Source organism: Scatophagus argus, chromosome 4 (assembly GCF_020382885.2).
Source record: "Scatophagus argus isolate fScaArg1 chromosome 4, fScaArg1.pri, whole genome shotgun sequence".
NCBI lineage: Eukaryota > Metazoa > Chordata > Actinopteri > Scatophagidae > Scatophagus > Scatophagus argus.
In genome coordinates, this window is record NC_058496.1 from 5,696,368 (window position 1) to 5,722,738 (window position 26,371).

At 41.4% G+C, this 26,371-nt stretch overlaps 2 protein-coding genes across 16 annotated transcripts in view; one reads left to right on the forward strand and one right to left on the reverse strand.

The window, feature by feature from the left end:
- Positions 1-26,371, reverse strand: part of LOC124058133 (multiple C2 and transmembrane domain-containing protein 1-like) — a 146,738-nt gene that overhangs the window by 116,878 nt on the left and 3,489 nt on the right. For 10 of the 15 annotated variants that reach the window (XM_046387055.1, XM_046387051.1, XM_046387054.1 and 7 more), the window contains exons 2-4: positions 23,170-23,263; positions 16,939-18,022; positions 11,277-16,371 (exon numbers count right to left, since the gene is read on the reverse strand). The exons of 1 other annotated variant lie outside the window; for it this stretch is intronic. In XM_046387055.1, coding sequence (XP_046243011.1) covers positions 11,277-11,810 — 534 coding nt within the window. In that variant the 5' untranslated portion in view covers positions 11,811-16,371; positions 16,939-18,022; positions 23,170-23,263. Of the gene's footprint in view, positions 1-11,276; positions 16,372-16,938; positions 18,023-23,169; positions 23,264-25,678; positions 25,793-26,371 lie in introns of those variants that run through there. 4 more of the 15 variants (XM_046387052.1, XM_046387053.1, XM_046387056.1 and 1 more) reach the window with 4 other exon arrangements.
- On the forward strand, positions 14,505-25,851 carry fam81b (family with sequence similarity 81 member B). Its single transcript, XM_046387074.1, has 9 exons — positions 14,505-14,677; positions 14,919-14,971; positions 15,464-15,671; positions 16,439-16,557; positions 17,905-18,034; positions 19,871-19,977; positions 23,221-23,332; positions 23,965-24,166; positions 25,718-25,851. Exons 2-9 carry the CDS (start codon positions 14,928-14,930, stop codon positions 25,849-25,851), a joined length of 1,056 nt encoding a protein of 351 aa, XP_046243030.1. The 5' UTR covers positions 14,505-14,677; positions 14,919-14,927.

Here is a 26,371-nt window from a genome sequence, read left to right on the forward strand (position 1 = left end):
CTGGGACAATGCTTATGAGCTGATGGGCTTCCAGGCTCTGAATGACTAAAGACGTACATCAAGCTGCAATTTATCTAATTCAATGAATTCAGAAGTCCTATTAAGTTAATTATGCAGGCATGGAGAGAAAAAACAAACTGCAGGGCACACAGTTGACATTGCCGTTATTGAATAGCTTTTCCATGTAAATACAAATGCATTTAAAGTTAAACGCAGTTAAAAAAGACGTATTCAATTCAATTCAATTTTCTTTAAAGTGCCAATTCATAACACAGTTATCTCAAGACATTTTACAGGGGTGTAAACATCAACAAAAAAGAAGAGAATCAGAGAGAAACAGGTCCCAGGGCAAAACCTCACACTGAGTAAGCACATATGGCAGCAGAGTTTATTCCTAAATCTTATACAACATTGCAATTCTAAAAAGTCAACTCTAAAGCGATTATTGGGAGCAAAAAGACAGATATTGGATGGAACATAACATTAAAGCCTTGTGACGTACTACACGGTCACTGACCACTGATGAGCCACAGGTCAACCCATTAGACGTGTTTTGTGCAGGGTCAGGTCAGCGTACATGAAAATACAAGTTCAGGTGAGCAGGTCTGTGAGTGAAAAAGCAGCACTGCATGTAAACTATTAAAGTGCTTCCTCCAGGTTGAATGCTTTAATTGATGATGTATGTTCTGTATGACCCGATAAAGTTGTTTTCACATTGCTCTTTGAAAAACACATTTTAAGGGGCTGGACATCACAAATAGTTTGGAAGCCAATCTTGGTCCAATAATCAGCATGCATTGTGAAGTAAGTGTGATGTTTAAAGGTGGAGCCTCCGGTGGACATGGACTGAGAATGGACTTTATACAGTGAACAACAACCTGTGACCAGCAATTAAACTTGTGAAATAAAACCGACTTGCATATTTATATACTCTGGATTTTTTTTTAATGAAGCAGCAGGTGGAATTTGGCAGACACACGTTAGACATTTTTTATGTATGCCTTCATAACTTACAGAAACAGTATGTGCAGTAGTTCACCTTCCACCATCACTGTCACTTCTTTACGTGAACTCGGCCATTAAGAACACAATTTTTAACAATTCATCGGTTTATACCTAAAAAGCCTAAATGAGACACAGTGCGTTCAGTGCTGACCCTAGCAGCAGTCCTCAGTCCTGACGATTCAAGTGTTGATTAGCACAAACATTTTTATGGGTCAGGCGGTGCACCCACCCTCTCATAACGAGTCCGGTGGGCGAGGAGAGTAAAAAAACCCTGACGCCCACATCACAACCAGCCACAAAACACACCAGTCTTCTCTCACTGAAGCACCAGTTTGAAAGAAACAGCTAGATAAAGATGCATCCAGATGCTTCCAGACCTCGCTAATTTTTGTAAAAAAGCCTTCACATGAGATGACTAAATGCTTATCTATTGACCTGCTGTGCCGAACTTATTTCCGATGTCTTCATATTCTTTGATTTCCTTTAAAACTCGCCACAAAGACAAAAAGGCAAAGGATTCTGAAAGAGACAAGACAAAGGCTCAAGTGACATTGGCTGGCTAGATCATTGGGCACTGAGCCCAAAGTGACCCCACACCAACACCTTCTCCTTAGGCTTTGTGACAAGCCACTAAAAGAAAAAGCAATCCGTTATCATTCAGCTGTGAAGACAGCGCTCTGTCGCCACTGTTATTTTTATAATGTCCGACATGCAGGATGATTAAATAAACAAAACATGCTTTTGTGTGAAAAATTCTCTTTATCCAGCTCTGCTCAGCCATGATCAGGTGCACCCTTCCACACCAATGTATCAGCACAGCAGCAGTCGTGCCTGCAGTCTGGCTGTCTGCTCCATGCTGGGATGGCAAGCCGATAGGCAATCTGATAGATAAGTAAGTCTGAATCTCTTTTATTACCTTTGTAAGAAAACTGAATTTGCCACATTATCTCAACCGTTGGGTCTTGTATGTGTCACGTCAATATTACTTTAAAAACAGGATGATCTTGAACATTGTTGAAGTCTCCTGCCCTCCTAGCAATACTGTCCTGCCCCACCATATTTTCCTGTGTGCAAAAATCTCTTCTCTCTTATTTTTCTTCACATGGCATTGGCCTATTTCGATACATTAAGAATGAATTACATTTGTTTGATCCTGACCTCGGCACTCCATATTATTTGCTGCATGACATGTTAGGAATATTGGAATCTCCCCTTAATATAAAGTTTTACTATATTTACTATAAGTTGCTTGAAGCCTCCATTAAGAGTTTAAAATGTACGCACTGTGAATCATCACAATGCAAACTCTTTTTACTCAAGTATAGTCTATAAAATTAGCAGTCCCTCAGCTTTATTCCAGCCTCTGACTGTAAAGTTTGCCTCCAGCAAACAGAACCTCACTGCATGTGAATTTATGAATATCTCACAGTCTGTTGACTCAAGAGCACCCAGAGACACAAGACATGCAAGACAACAGTTAAAGCTAATCAAAAGCCACGTTATGACTGGACACACAAACCCTAAGCTGAAAAACCACACTCCTTGATTTAACCTCTGACTCACAGATGGTCACTATGAATATTCAGAGAAAAACAAAACTGAAAGAGAAATTGAAAAAATAACCCAACAAATGCTGTCCTTTTGCTTTCATCCATTAAACAAACACTTAGGCCAAGCTTGTAAGATGCTGTTACACCAATAAGTAAATTCATGTTAAAGAACACTCCAAGAAAATGAAGATCAGTACAGGCACATTTTAAGATGCCCATTTGTACTGGAACATTTCTAGTGGCCAGTTTTTCACAAGTGGAGCTGCAGTAAATTTTGGCAGTCAAGTTCCACTCTCTAAATCAGTCCTACAGCTGCTAAGGTCCAGTCTCTTCTGTAACCACCAAATTCACTGATTGCTGCATTTTACTGAAAAGAAGTCCAATGGAAAACACATGCAATGGGTGCTTAAATAAACGACTAATCCTTGTAAGCATTTCTCCAACTTGCATTCTGCTCCAGTATTAAAAACTCTCTACACAGCCAGAGATACTAACTTCAATATCAAAGGGAGGAGAAGCACTCAGCTCAGTCGTTTGCTAAGTAAATGGGGGTGTCCCAAACACTTCTCCTGTCATTCCCCACCAATCAAGCACGGCACCGGTTCTGGAAAACACTAATCAAACTGTTAAGAACAAACATCAATGATTTGTTAACACGAACACAAGTGTCCCGAAATAATGAAGCACTTTCAGTTAAATTAAGCATAAGAATCAAGAAAAGCCATAGCATGTGCACTTAACCACAGTTTGTGCAACTAGGTTCATATCATCTGCTTGGTGGCAAAAAATAACAGCAGATCTGACAAAATTATTTTAGGAAGCAGGACAAAGGTGACATTAGGCAGCGCACCACTTGTTTAATTCAGCATGATGCTATTATTCAGGTGAAATCTAAGCTCCAGAGAGGACAAACACCTCTATAGTCAGTACAGAGCTGCAGTCCGCGGTCGGGATATTGTCTTTTGTAATGGTTCAAGTCTGGCAAATGTGTGCTAACTTAGCTAATGTGAAACCAAAATCAGGTATCAATGTGACAATAAGTAAATAAACTCATTAAAGGAGCCTTGGGGTGGGCTTTCAGCCACAATGGTTAATACTCATGTCACAGGTGCAGCACACATTGCACAGGAAACAACACTCCAGTCACAAACTGGAATAATAAGAAGCTCCCATGTATATTTGTTAGTATGCGGTACATCAGAATGTACAGCCATGCTCCCATATTGATCTTAATGGGCTGCAGGAACACTTATGACTCAGAGACTATTGGGACAGCTTCATCTATGCTACAAGGGAAACTCATTTGCAAATATTCAATATCCACTCACCACTGAGGAAGTGGGGTCTACATTGAGTTGCAAATGATCTATACTTGATTAGCATGAGGCGCAGGGGAAAATATCCCACAGCCTTTGGTCACCATGTGTTGTTTTGTCTGAAAAGAACGGCCACTGCTGTATTATATTTGTCTGTCTGTCTGTCTCAGACTAGGTTTGTCCCTGCTTTGATCTCATGCATGTGACCCTATTATAAAAGCTGTCATAGCTCAGCTGCTAGGTTGTTAAATTTCGAGAGCGTCCAGGCTGAAGGTTGGAGAAGGATAAGTGGCAGACACAGGAATCGTAAACAAGAAAATTACACTCAGTCTACTACCTTTCACTTAAATAATACAAACCCGTAACTGTTTGCTAATAATCAACAAATATCAGAAAGAAGGCTATTGTTGGATGTCATCCGTAATTTGACCAAGCTGCTTACCCATATATACAACCTCCCTGCACACAACCTTATCCACCAAGCTACAGCTGTGGTCTGACTTTACTTAGTGATGATTAATCTATGTGGGAGGGCAGCTTTCAAAGATCGAAAGCTAAATCCATGGCTCCATCTATTGATTTAAATGGTGGCCCATCTCTACCTGCTCTACACTAACTAATTATTATGTCTGCCACTGCTTTTGGCCTTTGTTAAATATATGTATAGTGCAAGCTTATTATTGCTGTACAAGAGAAGCAGGAGGGAGTGGATGTCTTAATCTGTTCAGAGAATAATACCAGAGTCCCAGATCTCTTTTCTCTCTTTGTGCTGCCATTCGTAAAGGCATGTCAGACTTGTGAGTCATTTAACGGTGCACACTGTCCTGCTTTACCTCATTTAGACGAGTGAGTCTATGGCACATGTATACCTTATTTTCATGTGCTTTATAGTGTGCGTGCGGGTTTGTGTGTGTGTGTATGAGACTATGTAATGGACCTAGCTGAGACTGGAAACAACGCTAGAGGGTAAAACAATGTCACAGTCCAGAGGCCCCATCTTGCAGTACGCAGACTGTTCTTCTGACAGGCCTGAGATATATTTTTGATTTGTCCTCAGAAAGCTCTTGTGAGGAAAGAGTGTCGTTGTTAGAGACGCCAGGACAATCACAGAAAGCCAGATCTCAGATCAGTCAGAAAGAGACAATGTAGGTAAGGTTATCTCTCAAGGACAAACTGTGGAAGGAAAGAGGGAACAAGCTTTTTTTGGATCACTGAGGGCAATGGCTGACAAATACACCAGGTTTGTGACCTTGCAGTAGGATAATTCAATCAAGGTACAGAGGCATAGAGGAGACTGATCAACCTCATTTAAAGGGTTGCTTTTGATCAAGTGACGTCTTATCTGGCTGTTGAATTTAGTACTCAAAGGCTTAGCCGACAGCTGAAAATTAACAAGTCTAATAAACAAAACGTCGATTCCAGCCTCTACAGAGTGAGGACTTGCAGTTTTTCTGTATTTTAATCTAAACTGAATGTCTTGCTCAGACAAAACAAAGGTTCACTCACAGTCTGATTCTTACATTTTGTAATTTATTGATGAGATAATCCAGTCCTAAATCTCCAGCTGAGGCTGCTGAAGCAGCACATCAACTTTGGGAGTGAACTGCTCCCTAAGTTTTGAAAGTTTACTGTGTATTTGTCTAATCAGTCTGTTCCGTCTTTTTACATTTCCCCCTTTCTCTTTCCTCCTCTTTCAGCTCTTGCAGTGATACAATAAATTCTTGATTAACGTCCATCAAACAAAGGGCTGAGGAAGAGTATTTGAATAACTCAAGTTCTTCTAAAACTATGAAGAACTACATAAAGGATCAAATACAATTTTTAAAAGGAAACTATAGAAAGAATCTGGTAAGACAGTGAAGTATCCAGAGGCAAATATTTCAAGACTGAAAAAAGCCTATGTTATTTATTCTTGAAGCTTTTTCTGGGGAAATAATAAACAGAAAGCAAGGATACGTTGGTGCTGTCAGGTAACGATTTCATAACATGGCTAACAGATAGATAAAACACATTCATACAGCTTCCATATCTTAAAATGCTGCCAGCCCCTGCAAACACAGACGGAGCTGAAGGAAAGTGCTTTTATAAAACACTGGGAACAAACTGATCCATCGCGCTACCTCTTACGGCTGTGCGTATGTTTATCAAATATAAATTTGCTGCTCTCAATTGCACTTTTCTACAGGTGAAAGCACTCTAGTCTTCTATTACAGGTACTTTCAAAGACTTCCGTGGCAGAGAAACAGGCATTCTCGCATGTGTGGGAGTCACACACCAGGCACTACAAGACACTTAATCACAAAGTGAGAGCTAAAACCCATCAACATCTCCAAATGGTGTCAGTCATACTTTCACCAGTGCGAAAATGTTTTTTTTTTCTCCAACTTCACAATCCCCGACAGCTTAGAGGTCAGCATCAATCATGTGTCTGTCAGTGTGTGTTACAGCTGAAGGTTCCCCGAGCTGTAATAAATCCTAATTTAAGCTGCCATCAGGACACATCCAGATGTCACAGGCTGATTCCAAGTGGCCATGATTCTGTTCTCACAACACAACTCAGACAACAGCCGCGCCAAACACAGATTCCTACAGGATATCAGTGTGTGGCTCATTTCACAGTCACTTCATTCTCCAAAGAGGACAAGACCTAAAATCATCACAAGTATCTGATATGCAACATAAACTGAGATCTAAAAGCTCTGTTTCATGGGTCTGATATCATTTCAGTTATTGAATTAAATGTCTGGCCTTGCTCACAAACATCTAACAAGATTATTTTGATTTTAGTCAACAAACATTCACTGAAAACTGATGGAGCAACCAGCAAACATTCTTAACAGTTTTTAACATAAGGCACTGAAGGTACATTTAGTCACTCTAGAATTCTGAGTTGTGTATCATTTATTATTTAACACTGTACATCTTGCAGTATTTGAGAACTCAACTCTGTCGTTTAAAAGGATAAAGCACTTGTCCAGATCACGCTCATCCAAAAACAGGTGTATTACCTCCAAACATTGCCATTCAGCTCGTCTGTGAGACACTTCCACAAATGAAAATACCTACCACATGTTCTACATAACATTTACATGTATTTAGCATTAGGTTGTGAGTGTATAGGCTGTGTGACACAAAAACCTACTTCCCTGGTAAGTATGTGTTAAATATTTTAAACTACTCCATCTGAGCATGAGGAAGAAAGAAAATACACTGATAACTAGAATGAGAGTTTCAGGGTTAACAGCACAAAATACAGAGACTGAGATTTTTTTGTCTATGATAGCCTGTTCTGTTGAGATAAAGTATAACTATAAAAACGGTAATAAAAACAATGCTGCATGCTCTGCTTACTAAAATTAATTGCATATTCAAAGGGCAAGTACAAACACACTTTGAGTCTCTTCCGTGCAGACAAAGATACAACCTAAACATACTGATCCTACTCAGGTACAAAGTGGGCTGCAGGACCGGTTCAGGATTGCGACTGTAAACACGAGAAAACGTTTTCTATTTTGTGCGTAGTTCGAGTCTACTTCCTGCTCACGGTGATGATTGCTGGAGAAGTGCAGTTAGCTCATACAGCCTATAAGTCTATGGCCTGACTTACCTGCAACCATAAATAAAATATGAATAATTAACAGTTTAAATGACACATTAACGATGTTGTTTTTTTTCTGTACTTTGACGTGTTCTTGAAATTTTCGATTAAAAATGCACGGGCTACTAGTTTAATGCTAACTGATGTATTACACTTATTTTGATTAATAATGTGTACTTTTATATGACATTCGGCAGCTGCTTCAATGTGATGTGACCCAGTGACTCAACATGAATATGAAAAAGCATTTTTACACTGGCCAATTATGAGTCACCTCCTCCTACTAAGTGCTTCTTCAATTTTATAGAATTTTTTTATGAAAAACAGGATGTTTTTCATGTAGGCTAATGTGACTCGGTGACTCAAAATCAGCATCAAAATGTAGTTTTGGTTAGCTTTATTTATTTATTTGTTTGTCTGTCAAAGGGTGATCTTCTTTCAGATATATTGAATGGTACCCTAAACAGATAATGTGTTCAGATGCCAGTGTAGACTACACAAAGTAGCAAATTGACTGATTGAAAGTGAAACTGAGGATGGCTTACAGGCTGATAAAATAACAGTTTAGTTAATGTGGCCAAACCCATTTAAGTCTCAATAGCCTAAAGAAAGAAAAACGGCCATCAGGAATCCCATTGAGGAGCAAAAACCTCCATCACACCAAACACGACAGCCTGAGTGGAAAGAAATAAATGCAAGCACAGCTCCAGTTCGCCCACTGGCTTAGTTTCAGTGCCACAGAAAAAGTACTCTTAGAGCAGCCCAAAGGCAGTTTAGAGGAAAAGTTATTTACAGATGATTTAAATTGCTTCCCCAATCAGTTGACGTGAGATTTTAGATACTGCAGGCCTAGATGAATGCATGTGTATTCATTCATTTTCAGAATCATTTATCAGAAATCCAAATCAGGAGGTGGCATGATCTGACCTGAGACAGGAACGACAGCAAAAACAGGAGGACATGCCTCCTCAGGTGCCATCACTTATTGTTACATATACACTGCCTTCCTCTCTTTGTTCTTTCGTCTGACTCCAGTCATGACGTGTGTGTTCTGTAAGTTCAATTCTTTATTTAATGATTTCTTATTGCACACAGATTCTGTGGAGATTTGATCTAATGTTAATCATTTTATTGTCTTCTTGCAGCGCCTAAACCACACATACTAACCCAAAGAAACCACAAAAGGAAAATGAAGGAAAATGAAACCGCTCTGCATTGTTGCATCTATGGGTCTCTGACACACACCCACACACACACACACACACTTTAGCCTGTTCGCCAGCAATTATGTCAGCAGTCTAAGACCTGTATTTACAGTTTCTTTGCTGCTGTTGCAAGATCAGGACAGAGTAAAGCATCTAAACCAAAAATAAGACCCCCTTTAAACCCCAGTCAGTAGTTTAAAGTTATATTGTACGTGACACTGGGCTTCTAGCGCATCAGTCAGGTAATGATAAATGGGCAGCACTGCTTGACACTGAAGGTTAAAGAGCTAACCACACCAAAGAAGGTCAAAAGAACTTAGCTCATCTGACAATCTGTTCCATCAATGTGATGCATTATATACATTTAGTAAAGCGTCTATAGAGCCAATAAAACCAATTTAGGGGTTGTTTATTCCCTTGGGAGGAATTCAGTTTTTCTCCCCATGAAATAATTAAGCCCTTATTTCTTTCCTCTATTGAGTCAATAATGAAATTACTTCCAGAACTTGGCATTAATCCCTCCCATCACTTACGTTCCAGCTCAAAATATGAAAGGCATTTTGCTTGTTAGGTATCATATATTCTTATTTCATTTATGAAATTGTCGCTTGGAGCTTTATGCTCTCATTTCAGTAATGAGAATGTGTCGACACTCACCTAATGCTGGATTTGTGGATGACTGTAAAAGTGTGCGACTTTCAGTTAGAATCCTTGTTTAGGCAGCACATACTGTTAGTGCATCATCAGTATGCAAGTGAATGCAGTTGACATGCATGCACAAAAATGCACATGCAAGTGCATCAAGCATAAATTTTTAGCTTGATTATCTGCCTGTGTGTTTTGATGTCCAGTTTATTTGCTGATTTCTTTGTCATATGACCCTTTCCCTTCCCTCCAGATATTAATAAAGAATGCCTAATCTCATCTCATCTACTATAATCTCCTCTCTCCACTTCTTCTCCTCCAACCTTAATCTGCTCTTATCACACCACGCCATCATCTCTCATCTTATCACCCCTAACCCCATCTGGTCTTTCTTCATCACCTTTATTTCCTGTCATCACCAATCATCTCATATTTTCTTATTTATTTTTCCTCTTCCACATAATATCTCTACATAAATTCTTAATCTATTATGCACCTCAGTACATAATAGATTAAGTTGTATATCTCTGCATCTATGATTGAACATGCAACCAAGCTAACAACAAATAACTACCTGTACTACAACCTGAGAGGTTCAACCTGTCACTCTCCTCTTTCCGGCTATATGGAAAATCCAACAAACGAACAACAGAAGCTTGTATAAACACGGCAACAACAGGAGGCAGCCAATGGCACACGCTGAATGCTACAACTTTATTTGGCAAAGTGAGATCTCTCTGTATTATGTAACTGACCTGGTAAGTGTTGTGATGAAGCTGCAAGATCAATTTCAGTGAAGTTATGAATATTTGCTATTCTTTTACCTCTTCTGCTGAGTGAACGATGCTTCTCCTAGAGATTTAATGGGTAAGAGATGTTAGGCCCCAACCTCAGTGGGGAGAGAAGTGTACTTAAATGCTAAATCACATTTAGACAGGGACCTGGATGATGCTCAGCTGCAAGTCTGGAACACTTCAAGAGTGGTGAGATGAAAAGCCCTGCAATAAATGCAGAATGTGCTGACGGGCATTCACTCTTAGTGACTCTTCAGTTTTATTTCTCTCAGCAGTACTGTTAAACATCAGAACATCACGTCTGAAATGGCATAACCCACTGAAGGATGAGTGAATAGGATGAGTACTATCAGGAGACAAGGCGTGGACCTTAAGGACTTCTACTATTACTCTCATCAGAGAATGTCTCCATATGGTTTCACTACTCAGACCTGTAGGGCTGCGCAACAAGCCTATTCTAGCTGACATATCCCTTTAATTCAGCTTTTCCTGGGGCACCCTGACTCAGCATGTTGAGTTGTGTGGGAATATAATTGCCATCAATCTCCAACACTGCTGGTGGTGTGCCTGATAACCATTTGCCAACCGACCACTTTTAATGAAAAGGAAAGGCTTGATGAACCCTTTGAGCATGCATGGGCCCATTGCAGCCTCTGTCTACAGGCAAGGACACTGTGACAGATGGACTGTGAAGCAAGGGGACAATCCCTATGCAGGAAGAAAGGGAAGTGAGCTGGCAAAAAAGGAGGCTGTTAGTGACATACACGCATGTGGCCTGTAGAAATCTTATTAGGGAGTCTTTGATTAATATAACCTCACACTGCCAAGATTATGGTGATATGGTACCAAATAAGCAATGATGTTAAGTTTGTTGGTTGTGATGGTAACATAGGCCTATACTGGTATTGACTGTAGTCATCTGGTCCCTGCAATCCTACAAGCTACAGGACAGAGTAAAGAAAGCAGTGAACTGGCGTACCGATGAGCACGTCACATGATCCGAGTGGTGAGCACCACTATCATGAAACTTGTCTCCTTTATTTAACGCCCAGGACATTGTAGCCCAGTCTGCTCCATTAGGGACTCAAATTTTTATAACAGGCTTGCTTGATGGTAAGGGATATTCTATCAGATGCGTGTTTTGCCACATGCTCGGTACTCACAGAATCACTTGCGTTTTTACGCAGCTGCTCCTCCTCTCCCATCACCGCGGCCGGGTCCATCACGAGTTTCTCGAAGCAAGCAGAGCCGAGAGAGGAGCTCTTCTGCTGGTACATGATCAGCTGGGATACGGGGAGTTTGGGGCTTCCATGCGCCGTCAGCTCGGGTTTGCTCCCTGTGGCTCCAGAAGCTGCACCAAGGGGCTGTAGCAGAGGCTGCCCGTCGCTGCTGGTGCCGGGGACAGCGTCGCTTCCGAGGGACTTATCCCCTTCAAAAGGCGCCGGGGTAGGGCTGCACAGATTCGGCTGAGACGACGAAAACACCCGGTCCAACTGTTTCTTTTTCTTCTTAAACATCCACAGCCCCGATTCCTTTTTGCTGCCCTCCGCGCCCCCGCCACCACGACGTTCTGATCCCAGTTTAGGACTGAGCCAAGGCTTGGTTTTCTCCTGAAAATTCTTCCACATCCTCCGCTGGTAGGACAGAGACTCTTGCCCCTTTGCGGTGCTCTCATGCTTGGGAGATTTTTGCTCCATGGTGCCTGTGCAGCAGCCAGCCAGCCTGAGCACACTCTGAATAGTGGAAGGATGTCACAGTTGGGCTGCTGCAGCTCGGGGGCACTTCCACTGATGATCTGTTTAGAGCGCCAAGAAGGAGACGCACAGTGTAATGATGAAAGGGGCTTTAGTCTCCCAATGAACCTTGCAGAATGCCTACGCAGGCAGTCAGTAAATTTATGTCACACACCATGCAGCACGATTGTTAGGCGCCAGGCAATAATGTCGTAGATTTAAGATTTATTTTACCTCAGTGGTGAGGTTGGAGCACATGTGCAGTCACGTCAGCAAGATCACCTGAAAATGTTTGGTAAATTCTGCGTTTGGATCTTGACTTTGCGTCCCTGCTCTGTCCACCGTGCTTCGCCAGGATCTAGTCAAACTTACCCATTAATTGTTTTATTCAAATAAAGGAGGAACGCTGCACCGCGCCTCCCTCTGGCCAGCCATGTCACTGGACTGGATAATCTGCATGCTGGTGATTGCGTAACGCAACCCGACAGTGCCTCGTGGAGATGTTTATAATTCAGACGTGGATCTCCTATCGCGCCCATCTGAGTTAGTCTCTTTTCAGTTTAATATTTGTTGTTTGTTTCAGCTATTCTATTCACTCTCCCAAAGCTGTGACCTTTGCAAATCCAGAGCTGACAGAGAGTCTGAATCCTTAGAGGATTTAAAAACTTGTTTTCTTTTGTGCCATGTGGAGGCTGATGCACTGTAACCACGTCTGGATTTGTTCTCCCCATCAAATGGGTCAGACTTCAGTGAATGTTATCACCCCACATGCAGCAAGCAAGCAGGCAGCCCTGAGCAGCCTCTTCTGTTTTTAGATGCCATGCGGTGTGTATGATAACTCATTACATCTTCCCCTCTGGCCCTTGTTTCAGTGCTGGCCTGTTCCGTCCCCCCGGTGAACACTGTGCCCACTTCAACATAAACAAACACACAGAGACAATAATTACAAGAATGAGTAACCCTCTCCATCTAACTCGCATACACACACACACACACTCACCTATGCAGAAGAGGTCACAAAATGACCTTTTATCTGCAAAAAAGGTCGGTGAATTTTTGACTTTGAGCAAGTAAATTACAAAGGGGCTTGTTATAAGTGGATGAACTTCATCCCACGACACAAAGGGAAGGTGAGAGTCTGAGGTCTCGTACGCTGCTTGCACGGACATTTATTAATGCGAGATATGACCTTGGTGTCACTCGTAGGAGTGATGATGAAGATGATGAGGATAACAAAGCCTTCTCCTGAGAGTTATTGGCCTTAGCCTTTATGATGCTGACTTCTAATCTATTTTCTTTGTTGTTGTTGTTGTTTAATCTGGACGTATGTCAAACACTGGATGAGAAGTCAATAATGAGTTTGATGTAGCTTGGGATCACTTTGCTTGATATTTCATCCACCCTACGAAATGAAACACTTTAATTACAACCAGCAGGACACTGGCAGCACCACAGTGAAGTGCCCTGAAGCCCTCTTCCAGTTAAGTAGATGGAGATGTGAGCCCGTGAGCCAAACAATCGCTTTCACCTATGGCATCGGCTTTTTTATTGGGCTAGCATGGATAACTGATGAGTCTGCAGTGGGCAAGCCTTTCTTCTTAATGGTCCTTGTCCTGTGTGTGTGTGTGTGTGTGTGTGTGTGTGTGTGTGTGTTTGCACAAAAAAGTCAGAATCATGTTCCTCCACTGACTGCAATCACATGTAATTCAGTGGCTCTCCACTACTTGACTCACAGGTCTTGGCTGAATAAAACATTACATGGTGTTGAATCATGCCTCTCACAATTCATTCAGTCAGAGAAAAGCTCAATGTTCAATGGCCAGTCAGTTATATTGTGTGCAATGGGACAGCAGAGGAACGGGATACGGAGCTGAGGCTTGAAATGATTTGGGAAATTGTGCCTTTCTGCCAGAACTGGAGCTTCAAAGGGGGGTTAGTATACAGCTGCTAGTGAGGTAATTTAACACTTAACGCTTGATTCAGACACATTCAATTTTTACGGACTTTCCTTTATTTTTTCCAGCTAGAAATTCCTAATGATATTAAGTGTATCAATGCAAAACTCCGGCTAGCTTTGGTCATACAGAGGAGGACAGATAAAGGCAAGCCGTTTTGCTTTGTTCTAGTTTGGTATTGATTTGAAAGTGCTTTAAAATGTTCACACAAAATTCAGCAGCTGAATGCTACTCAAATGCTACTCAAATAATCACTTTGTTTGCAGTTTGTAATTAACCACATTCGCCCGCATTATAAGAACAACCTCATCAGGGCTTGATTGTTGTACTTAATTGATTAATTAATAATTTAAACTATTAATGATTGTGGTATTTATTTGTATCAGGATTAAAATAACTCAAGTGAATCCTAATTACAAATAGAGCCTAAATAAAACCCAGATGTTGGAGGAAAAGATTATTTAACATCTTAGGAATCAGAGAACAGTGATGCTAGCGAAATGGAGAGTTAGCTTAAGCCGCTGTTACATTACAAAACTGTTTTTGGATTTCTGTATCTATACAGTCATCAACTATCCAAGTCGATCTGAAGACAGCTGGGATCTCTGGCTGCCTTTTTTTTCTTTTTGACAAGTGCAGCCGCCATTTGACTGAGAATTAGTTATTTTGTGGACTGGTCAGTAGGTCGGTTCACACACCGCGTTCTGCTTTGCTGAGTTAAGCTGCTTCACCAACAACACAATGCATCATTCTCGCATTACTGTGCTGACAAATTCACTCTGGCAGGCAGGCACACCCCACTCAGGGAGACCACAGTTACCAAGTGACAACACAAACACATGAACTCAAAAGCCCGCTGAAGAAAACCAAAAGACTGTGAGTACTCTGTAATGTCAGAAAGGACAATCACTGACAAATATATTGTTGTTGTTGTTTAGAAAAGGGAACATATTATATAATGTTATATGGGTCTTGTCATACTAGGGCAGACTTCAAATCGTTTGTCTGTTTGTAAAATAAAATGATAATCCATTTAACAGAGCAGATTAAAAACACTTTAAAATAAAAACTACTGTACATAACATCAAAATATGTAATATGTATTTTTCTTTTCCAGACAAGAAGAATGTCACACAAGTCAAAGTTAGAGTCCTGTCAGGCTCACACCAGGTATCTTTGTTTCAAATTACTATTCTATATATTTCTATTCATGTTAACCCTCAAAAACTATTGGAGCACCTTGATATTTATCAACCTCCTTAGCTCCTATGGGTCATTAATTTAATTCTAAAATCAACCTGTGTAGATAAGTTCTGCATTCCTCCACAGATGGGATGGAAATATGACTGGGAACAACCAGTGATCTTTTCTTACACTGTTGTGAATCACACTGATCAAATAAATCCTTAATCCCCAGTAGCATCAGGCAGGGTGACACAGCACACACACAGACGTGAACTCAGTGAGAGATGTGGTTTGAGGATGACCTGAGGATATGAAAACCAGCAGCACCTCGTTACATTATACTCTCTAAAAGTATTCATTAATGTGGCAGGAAAACTTGACTTTCCATGTTTTCTTTTTAACCTTCAGTAAGCAAAATCAATAACAACAAGCTTCTGAATTTTAATGACTCAAAGCTTTGTTTTGTTGCTTATTGAGGCCTGATGTCCTGGAGGGTCGTGTGAGCACTCAGGACGGGACGCTGGCTGTGCTGCTGGATCAGGCTTTTAGGATCAAAGAGGAGGTGGCAGCGAGTCTGCGGTCCACCCAGGGCTCTGTGCAAGTGGAGGCACTTTCCCGCAAGCTGCTGGAAAATCACATACTGACAATCACCCGCATTGTCAAGCAGCTTAGCACAGACATACAGGTATACAAGTGAGTAGACGGTGGACATTAGAGGGGAGGGTGTTGTTCAGTCCTGTTGCCTGCATTTTTATCAGAAATATCTGAAATGTCTCAGGTGGTGCATCTGTGCAGATTTCTGTTTGGTCTTCTTTTCTTCCTCATTCTTTCAGGGGCTTCCCTCTTTTCTCCTTGTTTGACACACAGCACACACCCAGGCACACACAAACTCCTGGCCACAAACTCACAGCTGATTTGATTACACCTGATAGAATGGTGCAGCGCCTGAGCAAAGCCTGCCTGACTCCTCATCAGCTTGTGGACATTTTGGCTCTATAAGCAAAAAACAAGCGAGTGTGTGCTTAGATACCTACTGCCAAGTTATGCACTAACCTCTGAGAAACAGCATTTGGAAGAATTGGAAGTCGTCAGAACATTAAGTCACATTTTGACGACAGAAACAGAGCACAAAAATGAAATACATAACTTCATTAGTGCATACGAAGCGGGCCATTAGCGGCTGTCATTATCTGAACTATTACATGAACGCCCAAGAGCTCATTAATTCTGCACATGAAGAAGTAATAAGCGGAGACGTGAAGACGCTGATAAATCAAATGACAGGAACATCACACACTCACTATTTGTTCCAACAGCAAGCCAGAGGGTCGGGTCTTTGATGCTGGTTTATCAGAGATAAACTGCACACATGTGAATGGCCTCTCCTCTGCAGAAGAAATGACCGTTCCTTTAATTCAAAATAGATAAATGTGCTCTTTTTGGTCTGAACAGGCTCTGGAGAGAGGGATCGCCCAGCGGGACTCTGTCACCTGTGGCACCACAATGGCTGTTCAGAGCCTGGACCAGAAGAACATGGCTGGAATTGGAGACCTGCGAGGAAGAATAGCCAGGTGTGCACACCAGGCCTGGGACAATTTATGTATGCAAACGCTGATGTACAGAGTGTTAGCTAGCAGCTAGCTTCCCTTCCCTTCCTTCTTTAATTGGAGGGCTTGTGCCATCATTTAAGCCCAGGCCTGATGAACTTTCCTTATTGATATCCTGCTTGTTTTTTTCTCCATCTAATGAAGTGAAATAGTATAGGCTGCGTCTTGTCTGGCAGCTTTTCAGAGTCTCACAACTTTCAATCCCCTGTAACTTCGCCTCTGTCACCTTTACACACACACATTGATTATTTTGTTCTCAACCGAGTGAAGTTTCCAGGTTCGAACACAGTCAGGATGCTGATTAACACATGCTCATTATTTTGTGTTGGTGCAGATTGAACTTACTCAGTTGGATTGCTGAAGGGGGGCTGTCAGGTGTATCACCAGAAACTAGATCAAAGATAAAATCTGTGGACATCTTGTTTCACAGCAGGCCTGTCTCCTCCTTGTTACTTAAGAGGTCAGAGGGAGAGGAGGGATATCTCAACAAACAACCTGATATATAGTGGAATGAAGGCTGCATTCAAACCTTACCTACTCAGTCTGATGACCTCTTGTATGTTAGTCATAAATAATCAAGCAAGATGAGAGCCGGCAGTTTTTGATAAGCTGTACTGTTCTGCGAAGTCGTTAATGGAAGGCCTGTAGTGGTCTTTGGAGGAGATTTCACACTGTGCATCTCCATAATTAGCTGTTTGAATTGATTGTTGAGCCTACATTGTACTCCATCACCAACGTTTTATTGACATACACACACATTAGACCTGATAGAGAGAGAGTGTGTGTTTGCAGGCTTAGTGATGGAATCTTAAATTAAGCATGAGGGAAGAAAGCCACCTGGCAGCTCTCATAACAAGAGTCAGCACAGTTCATTCTTACTACAAAAACTGGACAGACAGCATGTTAGAAACAAGACGCTGCGTGTGAGCTTCTGTTAAGTGTATTTCCACCATATGCTGATTGTGTTTGGAAATAAATCTGTTAAACTGGTTTGGCTGGTTTACATGTTTCGTCTGTGTGTTTATCAGTAATTCATCAACGGATTCAAAAATGTATCTGGAATATTCAATTGTCTTTGTTCAGCATTCAAAGGATAAACTATCACTGCTTTGGATTCAGCAGAGCCTCCTTTTGCCTTCCATTAGTTTACCTTGGAAAGAATTGATAAGGGCAGCTGTCTGATTTCCTCCCCCCATCAATCTGGCTGTTTGTCTCCTGTCTGAACTGTGGGATGCTTCAGTAAACCACTTCCTCCCTGTTTTCACACCTTTATTCAGTGGTCCTTCTCTGCCTCTCCACCTATTATCTCAGGTGTGACGCCTGCATCGCCAAGCTCAGCGCCGATGCGAGCTCTGGGGAGCGGCAGCTGATTAGACTGCAGCAGGAGGTGGCAGAGCTCAGGTCAGCTGTCGATCGACGGATCCAGGAGCTGGAAGTCAAGGTACGAGATGGTACAGGTGTGCTGACAAAGGGTTTGGCATGCAAAATGTAAGCTTAAGTACATACTAAGTACAAAGCAGATAAATGCCATTGGCCAAACAGAGAATCTTTAAAAGTCAGTCCTCTGATACATACTTACATACTACTCTGTGACACTGAATCTTAAATCTGTAATAACGTAAATCTAGGAGAACACACTGTATATTTTTATGATGCATGTTAGGCTCTAGGGAACCATAATGTATGTCATTTGGCCGACCCACCACTTTGGTTCAGAGGGTAAATGTCTCAGCAACGATTTAATGGATTTGCTCAGACATTCATGGCCATCAGATGAATCGGATGACTTTGGCGATTCCTCCCTGACTTTTCCCCTCATGCCATCAGCAGATTTTTAGGGGGCTTTTTACCAAAGGCGCCCAGGGAGCATATTGGGGGGGTTAAGTGCATTGCTCAAGGGCACATCAGCTGGCTAATGGAGGGGGGGGCGGGCATTTTTCGCATTAATCACTCCACCACACCCAAATTTTTCCTGCCCGTCCGGTGGGGGAATTGAACCGGTGACCCTCCGTTCACAAGCCGCTTCTCCAACCTCTAGGCCACGGCTGCCCCCACATCCAGTACCACCAGCAGGTCAGAGTTTTCTTACATCCTATGACATACCTCAGCATCCACTGATAAATAGCCACAAGATTTGTCAAGACAAATGCCTTAACAACAGTTTCTGGATTTCCATTACATTTTGGCCTGATTTTAATTCTTTACTTCTCATCTGGAGCACCATCAGGTCAAACTCCTCAAACAACTGCCCAGTACTTTGGTGCATGATCACATACCTGCAAAACTAATGTCAACGGACACCTTGTCTTTCATGCTTCTTAGCAACTGATGACCACATTGTCCCTGTTAGCATCAACATTTTGTTACTAAACTGTGAGCATGTTAGCATGCTGGCTTTAGCATGACTGTAGACTCATGTTCTTGTTCTTAGATTTCTTAAATTATGCCATATCACACTAAGTAGCAACATTTACAACCCTAACCTAATCCCTCGCCCTCCTTCTCCTCCACTGTCTTTACACACACACACACACACACACACATACACACACACACACACTCACAGTAATGCCTTGCATTCATTTGAATATTCCAGTATTAAATGGAAAAGTGTTCATTAGGCAAAAATGCAGGATTACATTCATTTAAATGCTGATGTATGGGTTGTATTTGGCTTATCCGAGACTGAATGGCTGACAGCTTAGTGCTGCTGAGTGAGAACGTCTTTATCGAGCAAACTCACAGGCTCAACCGCAACCACAGCATGAGAAGTGAAATTCATAAGATCTCTCCATTAACAGCTTTTACTGCCCTTGGAGTCAAATTTCTTCATAACACCAATAAATATATTTTTTTTTTTAAAAAAAAAAAAAACAACCCTGGATTAGGACACATATGTGACATGTTATAATGTCCTCCATCACTTTACTAAATCTAAAGCCAATTACAGCTGCCCTCAGCACATGCACTCACACTGATTCAGCCTGCGCTCACTTCTGTTTGGTGGTCAATCATGGTGATGACAGCACATTAGCTGTGGAGCAGTGGTCAAGCATGTACCATAAAGATAATTGAAAATGCAGACAAAGCGGGTCGCTGCTGTTGCTACCAGTCCCGACTGGCCACAGGAGTGGTGCAGCGGCTCAGTCGGCTCAACTCAGCAGAAAACGAGAAAGGTAAAGGTGACATCACAGAGCCTGCGCCTCAAGGATGCTCCAGTGTCACATATTTGTTGTTGTTTTGTTTATTTACTTATTTATTTTTTTAATTTTTACAGCTTCATTATGACCTGGAAAGACTGGAGGCCTCATTGTCAGAACATTCCCAGGGCCAAAGGAAGTGCCTGTCTGATCTGCATGCACAAGTTAAACTACTAGAAGCCAGGTAAGGCCATTGGTTAAAGCGCAAGCACAACCCAAACACATAAGATAGTTAGTATTGATCAGGAGTTAAAAAAAAGCAAGTAAAGACACCAAAAATGTCAACAACATATCCAGGGATTGCTTTGATAATCAGACTTATGGGGGAAATTGGGCTGCAGCTAAACATGCAGCCACTGCAGAGTTTTATGAGAATATCAGTTTCTACAGGGGGATGGTCATTACCACCGGAAATGAAATCTTAATCTGTCAAAACAAAATATGTATGTATGTTAGAAACATCTGTGGACGTGACTTTTAATTTAACATGTCGTGACATGAACACTGGTTGTTTTTTTTTTGTTTTTTTTAATTCCATACTTGAATTTCTTGAAGACGTTGTATCAGCTGGGCTTGTGATTAGGACATATGGACATTTTTTTGGTTAATTTGCCTTTCACCAGAGATCTTTGGGTGATTTGTTTTTTATGTTCCCTTTTTCATTCTGTCCAAACCCTCATAAGGAATAATCTATGAGTTACCAATTTGCCTAACAATTAATATCCCCTGTCCTCACCCTCTCTCTCTACAGCTGTTTCAGAGCCATCTCACAACATTGATGCCAGAGGCCCAGAGAAGCTGCTAGTTAAATTAATTTACTAATCCATCTGATAAATAATCTCAGTTGGCAGCAACATCCGAAAATGAATCACGTGATCTAACCATAGGGGATTCAGAGACAGAGAGACATGAATGATGAATGTAGTCATCTCATAGATCCGTATTGGAAACCAGGTCACTCATCATGTTAGAACCAAAAGAACAACAGATAAAGATAGATGAAAACCAACACTCTCTGTGTTTCTGACACAGGAAGAATAATGACAAGAACAAAAACCAAATATTATATCTTCCAGGCTTGATCACTGATGTATCGTCCCTCCAAACTTGTTAGTGATGTTTGCTCCTTGTTTATTCACACTCTACATTTTTATTTCATTCCGCTTCGGTCCTCAGGGGGACCTCAGGGGGACCTCAGGGGGACCTCAGGGGGACCTCAGGGGGACCTCAGGGGGACCTCAGTGGATCTTGCACTCTCCTGGTTATTCAAAACCCTTTCAGCTCTGACCACCTGATTTCAAAGATACACAAGGTCCCAGCTGCTCTCAGGTCACTCTCTGCAGAGGCAGTTTAGCTACATTAGTTAGGACCTCAAAACCCGCAACAAGACATTCACCAATCAAGGCCTTTTGGTTAATATTTAACACCTACAACCATTTAAGCCCCCTTATTTCAAATCCAGCATATTGATGTCACTGTCATGTCACTGACAGTTTGGGTATATCCAAAACCAATTTTACAAATAAAACACATTAACCCAAACTAAGAGGAGTGGGGAGAAGAAAAAGCATAAACTCAACCCGACCTCGTTGTTAATAATAACACAACATACTGTAGATACAGATGGCCATGCCCTTTCTTTGTTCACCTTTTTTGTTTTGACAGATCATATAAAAATTCAACAACACACACTCAATGCAATCAATAACAGTCATCCTAACATAGATGTTACTCAGCAAGTTCACAACCTCCCATCATGTTTTATTTACAAATTCTTTCAAATTGAACGATGTTTGAGCCACGCTTTGAGTCAAGTCAAGAAAACTTCACAGAATCGCTCCATATAATGAAATACACCTCTGACTTAATGCGGTACGTGCATACAAGTTCTTGAAATTTAAGCCAAACTAAAGTGTTCTTTGCTTTGTTCAATACAGCAATAGATTTACACCCTTTTCTCTTCATATATTCTCTATGAGCTTCCTGTATAACATCTATAAACATTTTAATTAGATTGTCCTGTCTTTAATTACCAAAAAATATTTTGTGCGACATTTGATAATAAGTCTCAGATCACCTCAAGCACACACAGGCAGTTATTAAATGGAGGCACACGGACCCTTTTTGCAAGAATTATTTAAAAAATTAGCCGTCCTGTTGTCTGGTGCATGTCAGGCCTAACAACTGTCATTACATTAGTCAGAATAGAAAGCCAGAATGCTGTTATTGATGAGGTGTTTCTATAGCAGCAGACATGTAGGGCTCAATTCATTTGTAGCAGGAGTCTGAATTATGTTGCAAACACACACACACACACACAAATTGATTTTCTCATTTAAGAAGAACCCCTTGGATTGGAGGAATTAGTGGAACTGAACTGAAGTGCTGATATGTGTCACAATCGAAACTGTGAGCCAAAACGCATTGCGTGCTATACATCAATGCAGCCCACACAATACAATACACTCAGCATGTGCACAGTTGCAGCTTTCATCTGAGACAAATTCTGACCCAGTGTGGTGGGTGAGTAATGTGAACCACACACACAGTTACATAAATGGCAACCTGTTAAGATGAGCATTAAGCATTTCTTCACCTGCTCATGAAGCATCATCTCACCACGTTTTTCTCTTTAATTAGTCTCACCACATTTATGAGCTGACTTTTTTTTTTTTTTTTTTAAAAAAACACAAGGCAAAGTAATCTGCCTGTTTTTAAAAATTATAATAATATATACCAACAAAATTTGAAAAGGAAAGCAATACTTCAATATGGCTGTTGAAAGAATCTCCAAATGTGTATTTCTAAACATGTATGTGTGTGTGCTTATGTGTGCAGATGTGCATTCAGCCTTATTGTTGTGTGTGTTTGTCTCTGTTCACTTAAAGTAGCAGCACCCCACCCCACCACAGAGTAACTGTGTTCCTGTTAAAAGCAGCACTCTTGCTGAGGAAGTCTCACCTCTAATTACCAGAGAGAAACTGCCATCCTGAACACTGACTATCAAACTGCTTCAACCAGCAGAGCATAAAGCATCTTGATTTTAAAAGTGACAGAACATCAGTTATTGATTTGTGACTGACACTCCGTTTTCACACCACAGACGTTTTACTCAGTGCAAAGACAAGGAGGTGCCAGAAAAGTATTGGTTATGGAAACACACAAATTCTCATGTGAATGCCAAGCACCAAGTAGTGCCAAGTAGGAGCTGTATTTAATGGGCCTAAATTTACAGCAAGTTTTGCTCGGGTTTCCAGGTATTAGTCAGTCTGCAGGCATTCTTAAGACATCTATAATCTAATCTAATCTTCTAATGGTGTTTTGTGTGCCTAGTTTGAAAAAGGAAGGCAAAGAAAACGCAGTTTCATTACTTAACTGTTTCTGTGGCTGCATTTCTCTTCTTTCTGCCTCGATGATGACTTCACAGGATGTCGGGTGAACTGAAGGAAGCCAAGGAGCAGACAGATTCGCTGAGGAAGTGGACAGAACAGGAGATCATCAGCTCAGTCCAGCGCTGCACACAACAGCAGGACAAAATGGTATCATAGTTGTCAACTTGACCCACAGTTTGTGCAGCGATTTCTACAATAACAAAATGCAATGCAGGCCTCAATCAGAATGTGGTATATTCATACATTTGTCTCCTTGGGCTTTTTCAAAGCCAAACAATCTTTTTCACAGTTTCCAGTGTGGTTTGGTCACACTTTGTGCTATGTCTCAGCAGAAAGAAGCACACATGACTCAGCAGAAAAACGACATAACTTTGAAAAATGACGATCATCATCAGCTTAAGAGGCTGTTGCCTCTCGCCCCTTCCCCAGTTTTATTTGTTATGTGTATTATGCATTGTTTTCCCTCTCATGTCAGTAAAGTAATATAAAAACATAACTTTTTGTGATTTCGCTCTCTGTCGCTGCAGAAAAATGTGAAACTTTAACTCATCTACCAACCACCCTCTTCCTATTTCATGCCACAGAAAAACAGTAAAATGTGCTGCAAGATTTCTCTGTGGTGACATTGCCAGATAAAGAGGCAGTGGGTGTGAATTTGTAAAGCTCCAAACAAGCAGCACCATATGTGAGGATTAAGAAAATGTTGTGCTGTACTGTAAGTTTGAAATCATAGTGTGGGTGTGTGTGTGTGTGTGTGTGTGTGTGTGTTCTGTGCACAGTTAGGGTCAGTTTCCAGACTGGCTGACCAGCTACGTGCTCTGCAGTCGCGTGTGGAGCACTTTGAAACTCGGTTGGAGCAGGTCGGACGCAGTCAGGCAGATCAGCTGAAATGCACTGAAACCAAACTCAGTAAGAGAACGACCTCAGTGGAGAGCAGCCTTCATCAGGAGCTGCAGCTGCTCAAACAGGAATACCACAAAGGTGGGTGATCACCGCTTGTAACCTGCTGTCATCAGTGAGCAAACTCACACATCCTATGTGGACTTTACCATACACGTCAAGGAAAAAAATGCACATACAAAAAAGCTTCACGGGAGAGAAAAATTGACAGGGAAAAAACAACAGAATGTTTGTGATTAGTCATAAATTAAAGCGACCTGGCTACTTGGCAAATGTGGCTCATTTCTTTCGCCCGCAAAATGAGATGCCTGGTATCCCATTTAATGAAAATGGTCAAGCACTTGGGGAAAACATCTTAAATTAAGCATGACAAGTGAGGTATATTTGCTGATATTAAGGGCAGCAGAGCTCACTTTGACAGGAGAGGAACATGTAACCTGATCAGAGACAGAGCATTGTCCTCTAATCTTTAAGGCTGGTCAGAATCAGAGTCTTACAGCTGGAAACAGACTGCAGACAAGGTTTCCAGATAAGCCTCTTGTCTGAAACATATACCTTATCAATACGGCAGGGCAAATCTGTCTCTCTCTCTCTGGTGTTTTCTAATTGAAAAACCACACACACTGTTTACCATGACCTCCAAAATGCAAATACATCAGGGTTTTTAACCAAAATAAATGAGATGGATGTGAGTTATAGGCGCCTCAAAGCTCGTAAGTCATAAGACGAGCCACAGGAATGCATAGCCATCCAGGCAACCCAGTACAGCAGCTGAGCTGTGCGTCAGGGTGCTGTTAACATCCATCTCCATCTCACTCCTGTGCCAATTGGATGCTCATTTCCCAGGAGCCATGGCACAAGATCTCAAACATTCCCCACTTCCTGTCAACCCTGCTCAGTCTCCAGCCTTTATTACAGTGTCAACAAATAGAAGAGAGGCAAAGCCTCCCTCAGTAAATAAAAGCTGCCGGTAAAATGCTCCATGAATCACCTCCCAGCCACCGATCCCGTTTCGAGAGAGCCATCCATCCATGACTCTATTTTAAGTATAGGATGAAAAGATGAAGGGAGATGGTTATGGAGGGGAGAAAAGCAATGCATAAATGATGAGAGTCGTAGATATTCGTCACAAGACGGGCAGAGAGAGGAGAGATTTAATATCCCAGCACTGTCTAAGAAAGTTTATCCCTTCCTCTCACACTCCACAAGTCACTGAATCCGTACTGAAGTACAAGCAATACTGAAACACATTTCCACTTTAGGCAGTAACTATCCAGTGAAGTCATAATAACCGATGATTAGGACCAAAGACAATTTTATCCAGTGATAAGAAACAGGGTAATATAGAGAGAGCAAAACGCATCCAAAGATCAATAAATTAATTGAATTTTAATAGAAACGCACCAGTTTTGCAACTGTTTCTGTAACACCAAATGACACATGGTTAGAGCTAAAGCAAACTGTCACAAAGCTCACATTTTAGATTATTTTAATCACTCAAGAGGCAGACACCAAAGCCCATATCAGTACCAGTATAACACCTCAATCGTCAGCAATATTCGGAGAATAATTTTCACCTCAAGTGCATTATACCTGGTAACCCTCTGCCCATCCCGTGTCTCTTTTGGACAGGGTTCCTGTCTGTGCGTGATGCCATTGAGTCCCTGAGGCAGATAGGAGACATTAAATCCCACCTTGACAGGAAGCAGTTTCAGAAGGATATCAGGGACATCTGCAGCAAGGAGGCAGAGCTCAATGACTTGTGACATTGTGAGCTGAAGAGGAGCCCCTTGTTACTGTCGCACTCATCCTGAAGCAAGACTTTGAGTCAGGCTGTTTTCAAATCAAAAGGCATGCTTGTCAGTGACTGCAGAGTTATTCACCTCTTTATTCTATGAGCCCACAGTTAACAAGACTGTGGCCTAATTTGTTTTTGTCACACTCTCCAAACCCGAGAGATGATCTAGCAATTTGAAATGCCTTTTGTGAAATGTTAGGAAAATTAATTATACAGATGTAATATTTTTGTGGAAGCCTTCTCTAATCCTTCATAACCACCGCTGTCAGTGACAGCGCAGTTAATTCAAAAATCGCATTTTAAAACGATAAGAAGTTAAATTGTCTACAATTTCACTTCACCTTCCTCATCTTCTGTCACTTATGCAGGCTTGTTAGCCCGCACTATAAAAGTAAATGAGAACACTGTTGTATTAAAAGACTGTGACACGCTTAACACTTTTCATTTTTAATAAATGAAAATTTTTTCATTTTTAATAAATGAAAAAT